At 36.5% G+C, this 8,824-nt stretch overlaps 1 protein-coding gene across 1 annotated transcript; it reads right to left on the bottom strand.

Moving 5' to 3' along the window:
- Window positions 1–5,616: 5,616 nt before the first annotated feature.
- LOC122745283 (eukaryotic translation initiation factor 3 subunit E-like) lies at window positions 5,617–7,030 on the bottom strand. The gene has a single exon (XM_043990464.1). It carries the CDS (start codon window positions 7,009–7,011, stop codon window positions 5,674–5,676), a length of 1,338 nt encoding a protein of 445 aa, XP_043846399.1. The 5' UTR covers window positions 7,012–7,030; the 3' UTR covers window positions 5,617–5,673.
- Between the last annotated feature and the right edge of the window lie 1,794 nt (window positions 7,031–8,824).

The following is an 8,824-nucleotide window of genomic DNA, read 5'->3' as shown; positions in this document are numbered from 1 at the left end:
ATAAACACTTGATTGATGAATCAATTTAATATAATGGTTCTATGTTAGAGTCAAGGGACCTGGAATTAGGGGACTTGACTCAGAGTTAGGGAACTGGTTTTAAAATCTATCCATAATAGATAGCAGCTATGTCACTTAAATATTCTGAGCATCAGGTGTTTTTTTTTTTAATCTATAAAATGGAAAAGATAATATACTACCAAAGTCAGAGTCATTGTGAGATAATCTCTTTGGAAACCTCAAAGTACTACCAGCACCAGCTTTATTTGTTATCTTTTTAAAATTGTATATATCCTATAGAAAGCTATGTAGCTGTTAAAAAATGGCTATTCAGACAAAAAGTGCTTACTTTTTATCTTTAGGTCTACCCCCTAATGGAAGGGGAGAAATTAAGAGGTGTGAAGCAAGGAGATTGAAACATTAAGAAACAAATGTGAAGCAAAGGATGATACCAGTTTCTAAATTAAGCTGTTGCAACCCATAACTAGGTGTATTGTTTCCTTTCACCTGGGGAAACACAATCATACCTGTAAGTACTTAGATACTTTGATGAATTTGATTTCATTGATTTAAGTATTCTTTCTGGTACAAACCCCAACTTATCTATTCTCAACGTGAGCAACTGTACTGCCAGAAATATTACAGGAGGGTCTGCATGGGAAACTTCCACAAGTTTTCTTGATGTTTCATAGTGTGAGAATCAGAGCTCACCCCTGAGGAGAAAGCATGTGACTTGGCATCCTCAGGAGACTTGGCATCCTCATGTGACTTGACATCCAGAAGTTATGTCTATAGAACTGCCTCTAGTCATGTCAATCAAAACTACCAGCCAATTAGCTTGGAGCTTTGTGTGTGGATGGTTCTGCTTCCTGTTTCACACACAGACAGCTTCTGCGAGAAGCTGCTGAGGATCTTTTTGTTCAAGACATTGGTGTGGTAGCAGAACTTTCACGTGGGCTGTTAGGAAAGGAGGGTCCCTCTTTTCATTCAGAACTTTGGCTTGATGGGAAACAGAGAAAAGATGGACAGAGAAAAAGAGACTAAAGTAGATAGAAAGTAGATAGACTTTTCTGACATTATGGGATCCCATGTGTTGTCTTTACTCTTTAATAAATCCTTAAAAGTCTAAACTCTTGTTGAATTTATCAGTAAATATTAACCAGTTTCCCCCCACATTAGATTTATTTTTGCAGGGCAATGAGGGTTAAGTCACTTGCCCAGGGTCACACAGCTAGTACATGTTAAGTGTCTGGTGTCAGATTTGAACTCAAGTCTTCCTGAATCCAGGGCCAGAGCTTTATCCACTGTACCACCTAGCTGCTCCCCCAGATTAGATTTTAAACACCACAATACATACTAACACAATATATATGCTATCCATTACTTATCCTTCCCTATATGATCAACATTTCTCCTATTTTTTTTTGTTCTTATATCTCTCTGATGACATACTTTAAGCTCCTTCTCTTGTGCCGTTCTTAGATGGCAATGTGATGTAATCCAATTATGCCCACTATGTATCTGGCTCTTACCTTTGGATGATCCACAACTCTACTTATTCAGAGAGGAAGAACAACAACTCCTAAGTTCACTCACAACTCAATCACAACAATATTCCTAAAGGAAATTTTTGTTACAGAGATAGACCATGCTTCAGGGATAAGCATGAGGTCATTAAGACACTATGAAATTTCACAAAAGCAATCGAGTTTGTTCAATTCTTCTGTGGGGTACTTATCTTCAATCTATAGGGTATCTGTTCAAGACATATATTCTAATGCACAAGTTCTTACATTATTTGTAAAACTCCTTATCAGATTCTGAACAAGAGGTATTTTTCCTGTACTTTATTTTATTCCAATGGGGATAGTGAGGCCAAACTCCTTCAAGTGATTATTGATTTCATTTAGGAGGCTTTAAAATTTTATAGAACTTAATGTAATCAGAACAGTGGAGTTTCCTTGTGTCCAGATATCTGAAAATGCACAGAATCTAGTGGCAATTATCTAGAACCATTCCTTAAATCTCTGTAACCTTTGGCATTGTTAACTACCCTCTCTTCTCTGGATTTCTATGATGCTAATTTGTCTTGGTTTTCCTTCTGCCTCTCTTATCTCTACTAGCTTGTAACAAAGAGAGAGAGATGCAGAGAGAGATACGGAGAGACAGAAATAGAGAAAGAGAGAAAGAAAGAGACATAGCCAGATACAGAGGGGAGAGAGACAGAGACATAATTCTACTTCCATGGTGAAAACAATGGAATTCTTCTATGTAACCATAACATCCTATTTTCATATATACTTATGCCTCTCTGCCCCCTAACCTCTTCTTCCTCATTTGAACTTCCAGTTCATCCTAAGTAATCACCCTTGCTCTAACTTTCTGTTCCTCTCTTCTCAATCTTGATTCTTTTTTCTACTTACTAGTATTTTATTTTTTCCAATTACATGCAAAAATAGTTTTCAACATTGATTTTTTATAAGATTTTGAGTTCCAAATAGTTCTCCCTCCCTCTATACACTCCCCCACTCCAAGCAATCTGATATAGGTTACATATGTACAATCATGTTAAACAAATTTCCCCATTAGTCATGTTGTGAAATAAGAATTAGAACAAAAGGGAAAAAACACAAGAAAATGGGGGAAAAAGTGAATAAATTATGCTTTCATCTGTATTCAGACTCTGACGGTTCTTTCTCTCAGTCTTGATTCTTAACCAGTTCGATTCTTTCTATTTTCTATTACTGAATCACTCAATTCTTTCTCCTATTGAATTCATGCCTTGCCAACTTCAACCCAGAATTCCCTGTCAAAAATCTACCCTCCTGCTCTTATTCACATGTGATTAACTGTATAGTACTCGAAGTGACCCAGTCCTACTGTCACAATCTACTGAAAATTGTTAACTAATTCCACATGGATATCACTGCCAAAGGGCCATCTTTTTACTCTTCCTTCATTGACTCTAATGAATTTTCCACAGCAGCTATTCTAAGTTATTTCTATTTGCTCTCAAATCTCCCTTTGCTTTTCTCTTTTTCCCTCAAAGCACACAATGTGGCCTAATACATTAACTGAAAAACTATAAGACATTTGGCATAGTGTTCCATTTTCTGCCCTATTCACCAACTTGAATCCCCTTGATAATTTGGTATTACAAAGATAAAAGAACTGCCTCTGAAATCACAGGCCTTGGGGGCAAATCCTGCCTCTGGAGTTAACTACCATTGTGGACTTGGACCTTTTGGGGCATTAATTCCTATACCAGCAAAATTAGGTTGTCCTAGATCATTTCTTAGGTACCTTCCAGTGCTACCCTTGAGATATGCAATCTGAGTTATATTAGCATTTCTTATTGTCTCTACCTTTACTTATGCTCTTTTGAAGAGGTGGTACTTCTCTTCACCAAGTCTGCTATCATTACTATTACTTTGATTTCATCCTCTAACATGTCCTTTGGGATATTTCCCTTATAATAATCCCCTTCTTATAATTGTTAATCGATTGCTATCTTTTGACTTCTTCCTTGGCACTTTCAAACTTGCTCAGGTTACCCTGAAAATAACAGGTACTGTTATTTAGAAGAGAACATGGGCTGCATAAGAATGACAGGTGCTAGGGGCAGCTAAGTGACACAGTGAATAAAGCATGGGCCCTGGATTCAGGAGTACCTGAGTTCAAATCCAGCCTCAGACACTTGATCTTTACTAGCTGTGTGACCCTGGGCAAGTCACTTAACCCCCAATGCCCTGAAAAAAAAATGACAGGATCGCAAATACTCCACTTCCATCCTCATGGTGTCTAGTGAAACAGAAAGACTTTTATCACATTAGGGGAACCCCTATGGCAAACTAGGAAAGGACATGGATAAGACACACAGGGATGCAAGGCATGGATAGATTGTGACATGCATCATTGGATGAAATCAATAAGATCATAGATCCATTGGTGTATTAGACTATTACTTTTCAGGAAACACATTCTGTCGAAATGGGTTCTCAAAAGGTGCATGAAGAAAAAGTATTTTCTCCAATTGATAAATCGTCAAAGGATATGCAGCGGTAGCTTTCAGAAAAAGGAATCAAAGATATCTGTAATCATATGAAAAATGCTCTAAATCACTATTGATCAGAGAAATGCAAATTAAAACAACTCTGAGGTATCACCTCAAACATATCAGAGTGCCAAATATAAGACAAATGGAAAATATTGGAGGGGATGTGAGAAAACTGGGATACTAATCCACTGTTGATGGAGATGGGAAAAGATACAGACGTTGTGGGGTATAATTTGGAACTATACCCAAAGGGCTATAGAACTCTACATACCCTTTGATCCAGCAATACCACTGCCGGGTTTATGTCCCAAAGATATACCCAAAAAGATAAAAAGACCTATTTGTACAAAAATATTTCTAGCAGCTCTTTTTTGTGATGGCTAAGAATTAGGAATCAAAGGAATGCCCATAAATTGGGGAATGGCTAAACAAGCTGTGGTATATGATGGTGATGGAATATTATTGGACTATAAGAAATGATAAGCAGGATGATTTCAGAAAGGCCCAGAACTAATTATAAGAACCGATGTATAGTGAAGTGAGAAGAACCAAAAGAACTTTATGCACAGAGACAGCAATATTGTTTGATAAAGAATTGTGAATGGCTTAACCATTATCAACAATACAAGGTCCAAGATAATCTAAAAGGACTACTGATAAAGCATACTATCCACCTCCAAAGAAAGAACTGATATTGATGGAACACAGAGTGAAGCATACTATTTTTCACTTTCTTTCATTTTATCTTATGTTCAAGTTTTTTGATTAATATGATAATGTTTATATAATCATACATGTATAACCCATGTCTGATTGTTTGCCACCTCAGGAATGGTATGAGGAGGGAAGTAGGAATAAAAATTGGAACCCAAAACAATAAATAAAAAAAATGTTTATTACTTTAAAAAAAGAAAAAAGAAAAATTATTTCAGGGTTATTTTAGAAGTAAAAAGTGTTAAAGAAAAAAAAACTTAAGCTGCAAAGCTTTCAGGGATATATCTATTGAGTATACCTAACCAACTCAACTCTAAGTAAATGCAAGACATTTATCAGAAAGGAGAAAAAATGCTGGAGGAGTTTTTTTTTTAATTTTTTAAATGAGAGCCTAAGACTTAGAAACTAGGTTTTTAGGGAAATAATGATTCAGAAAAAAGCATCATGGGGTCTTTTTAGATATGTTTTTTTTAATTTATGCTGTTGCCACCAGTTAGAAGTAATGCAAAAGAATCTTAGGGAGCTCTCAGAGAGCTAGCCATTAAGACTGTTAAGAAGGTAATTCAGAGCTTTCTGAGAAGCGCTTTCCATATATTTAAAGGCTTCTTTGACTGAAGAAAAAGGAAGATGAATAAAAGTATACCTGGAAGGATGTTTGACCTCGAGTGGCCTAAACCCTAAAGTGCCAAAGTTGCAGCTACCTACTATAGAAAAAAAAATGGATTCTGTGGAAAGACTCAAATTGGATGTTTACTTTATATTCTTCTTTTTTTTTTTAAATGAAACATAGCCAATTTTATTCAAATTCAAATTCACAATATTTCAGGTTTTCTATAGAACTACATATTTTGTATAATATATTTAATTGGGAATATTTCAATGTGTTCCTCTTCCAAAGTATTTTAGTAGAAACCAGAGTCTTGAGTAGCCCAGTTAGGAGCCTCTGACCTACTATTCTGATTAAGTTTTTTCTCAATATTCATGGCCAACATCTGGCTTCGAAAAGACAGGCTTTTAGTCTTTTCAATCACTTGCTGATAGGGTGAGACTGCATTGTTACCCATAACCACATGGCCCAATTTGGAGTCAATCTTGGCATCAAGCCTGGCATTTCTAATCAAATTGACAATCCATCTTTCAGCTTCTTCAGGAGTCATATTCAACTTATCTGCCAACATCTTAATGCTGATACATTGATGGATGCGACAGAAAGTTTCAAATATGAAGAGTCGAGCATTTTCAATGAAATCCTCAAGGCAAGCCACCAGGAAAAAGTCATTCACAAGAACCAATTCACATTCTCTTAACTTTTTCTGGGCACCATCAAAGTCAAAGTTAACATACAAGCATTCAACAAACTCTGTTATAGGATCTTTGTATGTATAGGACTCCTGCTGAATAACTTTGACTAGGTCTTTTAATACCTGTCTTCGTTTCCGAACATCTTTGTTTGTTATAACTGCAGTAGTCAAATAGCGAAGAATATGTGGACACATAGTGTGAATTGCATTAAGATACTGTGGCTGGTAAAGAAAGAGATCGATAATGTTGTCTAGACCTTTTGGGTGGTTGAAGAATACAAACAGAGACCAATGAATTAGCCATGTTCTCTGCTGAAGAGACTGGAGTGGAGAACTGACAGAATTATTATCTATGGTCTCTTTCAATCTTGTAAGGTCTTCCATGGCTGCATCCCAATTCTGCATTAAAATTTCAGATGCTAGTTTTCCCCACAATGAACTCAAAGCATTTCTATCAGTTGAGGGGACCAACACTATAAAAAAGTAGAGATATTCTGCCGCTCCTGTATAGTTGCCACATTCATACTGGAATTTTGCATATCTGTAGAGTGTATCTAAATATTCTTGTCTAAAAGCATGTTTGTCAGCCAGGTAATCAAACAGCATCCGACCATCCCTGGTAGATTGCATTTGCCTTGTTGTTTCTGGATCTTCAAACATCTTGACAATTGGTACAGTTTCTGCCTGCAGCTGTTTTAGTTGTGCAACAACAGCATTTCTTTTTTCATGCAAAGCATGAGGAATGTCATCAGAATAAAGGTTTTTATACACATCCATTGCAAAGTCCACCATGTTTGTGTCACTGAGAAGGTCCAATTTTCCTTGAAGCAATTCCTTTTCATTATATATCTCTTTGACTGAGAGAAACTCGAGCAACGGGAAGACCATATGGCGGTCCAAAAAGTGCGCGATGCGAGTAGTCAGATCGTACTCCGCCATCTTGCCGGGAAAGAGGGAGTATCTCTTACTTTATATTCTTCTTAAACCATAATATAGGTGGAAAAGTATGCAGGACTAGGAGAACATGGAATTCTGATATTTTCACTTTGTATGACCTTGAAGTAATTTAACCTGAGATTCCATTTTCACTTTACATAAATGTGGATAGTAGATACTGATTATGATGAAGTTTTATTTTTAGACTTTGAGAGAATGAGTGTTAATTTCAATAGGCAATTGGTTGAAGTGGACAGAAGCAATGACTGATGTCAGAAGAATAGTGTTTTGTCTTGTTTCAGATGTTCATTGACTATGTCATCTTGGGCAAATCATTTAATCATCCTGGGCTTCAGCTTTCTCATCTGTAAAATGAGAGGGTGGGAACAAATGTTCTTTGAAATAGATTTTTTTTTTAGTTTTTAAGGCTTTATTATTTAGAATGGTGAAGTTTGGGAGAAATGCATTAAATTATAATCATTTCATTGACTCTTGCTATCTTTCATCCATTATATTTTTTAAATATTATGCTAATATTATTTTATAAATAGCTATATTTTGGAAAAAGCATTATCCTATTTTAATTTCAATCAACTAAACTTCTTGTAAGACTTGTATAGACATACATCATGTTATAACATCATGTCTATATCACCACCCATCTTGCTGGCTACTTACTTGAACTGCAGACAAAACATTTAAAAGGAATTGAATAAACTCTGAAGAATTAAGCATAAAAAACTACAAGGTGACAGAAACTTTCTCAATACCCGTTTGATAAATAAGCTTGGAAATAAACATCAAATATCTCTTTTTATTCTCCAAGAATATGTGTTCTTTAATATTAAATCAATTCTTTCCTCCTCAAATTAGGTTGATCATTTTAAAGAGTTGAGTCTTAGGAGTAGAGTGAAGATGGCAGAGGAAAAGTCTTGCCTGAGCTTTCTTCAAGATGCCTCCAAATACCATCAAATGATGCAATAAGACAATTCCTAGAGCAGCAGAATGCAGAAAAAGATAGAGTGAAATAATTTTCCATCCAATGACAACTTAGAATGTTAGCAGGAAAGCTCTCTTATACTGGGGTGAGAGTGGAGTGCAAGGCAGGAAGTACCAGTGAAGACCCAGTCCCAGATGTAGCAAACCAAGAGCAGGCCTTGCCAGCTTCTGAATTAGCAGTGGCAGCAACTGCTGTTTTAACTCAGCCCACAGAAGAGAAGGGGGTAGAACAATTGGCCAGAAGAAGGTTAGAAGGATCTCTTTGCTAGCACTGAGGTGGGACTGTGTTGTTTTGGTCATACTCCCATCCAGGTCACAGTCATGGGTGGTAGTCCCAGGCCAGAGAGGAGGACAAGCACACTGGAGCTCATGGCCACTCGTGGCGTAGAACTCTGTTCAAAGTTTCAGGGCAGAAAGCAGGCCTGTGGTTTCCTTACCAGAAAACAGGACAGGAGATTAGTAAATATACCTCTCCTTAAATCTTACTAGCCTTGGAAGATCTAAAAACTTACAAATTCCTGGAAATATATATGAAAATAGCTGCAAAAACATCCTGAAGTTCATGACAGTGTGCCCTCCATCCTGGAAGCAGTGCCCCACTTTACCAAAGAGTAGAAAGTCAAGAAATAGCCTGGGAAAAAGAGCAAACAGAAAAACATGCTGAACAAAGAAAGTTTCTATGGTGCCAAGGAAGACGAAAATACACCCTTAGAAGGAAATAACAAAGTCAAAGCTCCTACATCCAAAGCTTCCAAGAAAAATGTGAATTAATCTCAGGCCATAGAAGTACTCAAAAAATATTTTGAAAATTAAGAGA

The sequence above is a fragment of the Dromiciops gliroides genome, chromosome 3, assembly GCF_019393635.1.
Source record: "Dromiciops gliroides isolate mDroGli1 chromosome 3, mDroGli1.pri, whole genome shotgun sequence".
Taxonomy (NCBI): domain Eukaryota; kingdom Metazoa; phylum Chordata; class Mammalia; order Microbiotheria; family Microbiotheriidae; genus Dromiciops; species Dromiciops gliroides.
This window is presented reverse-complemented; position numbering and strand designations above follow the sequence as displayed.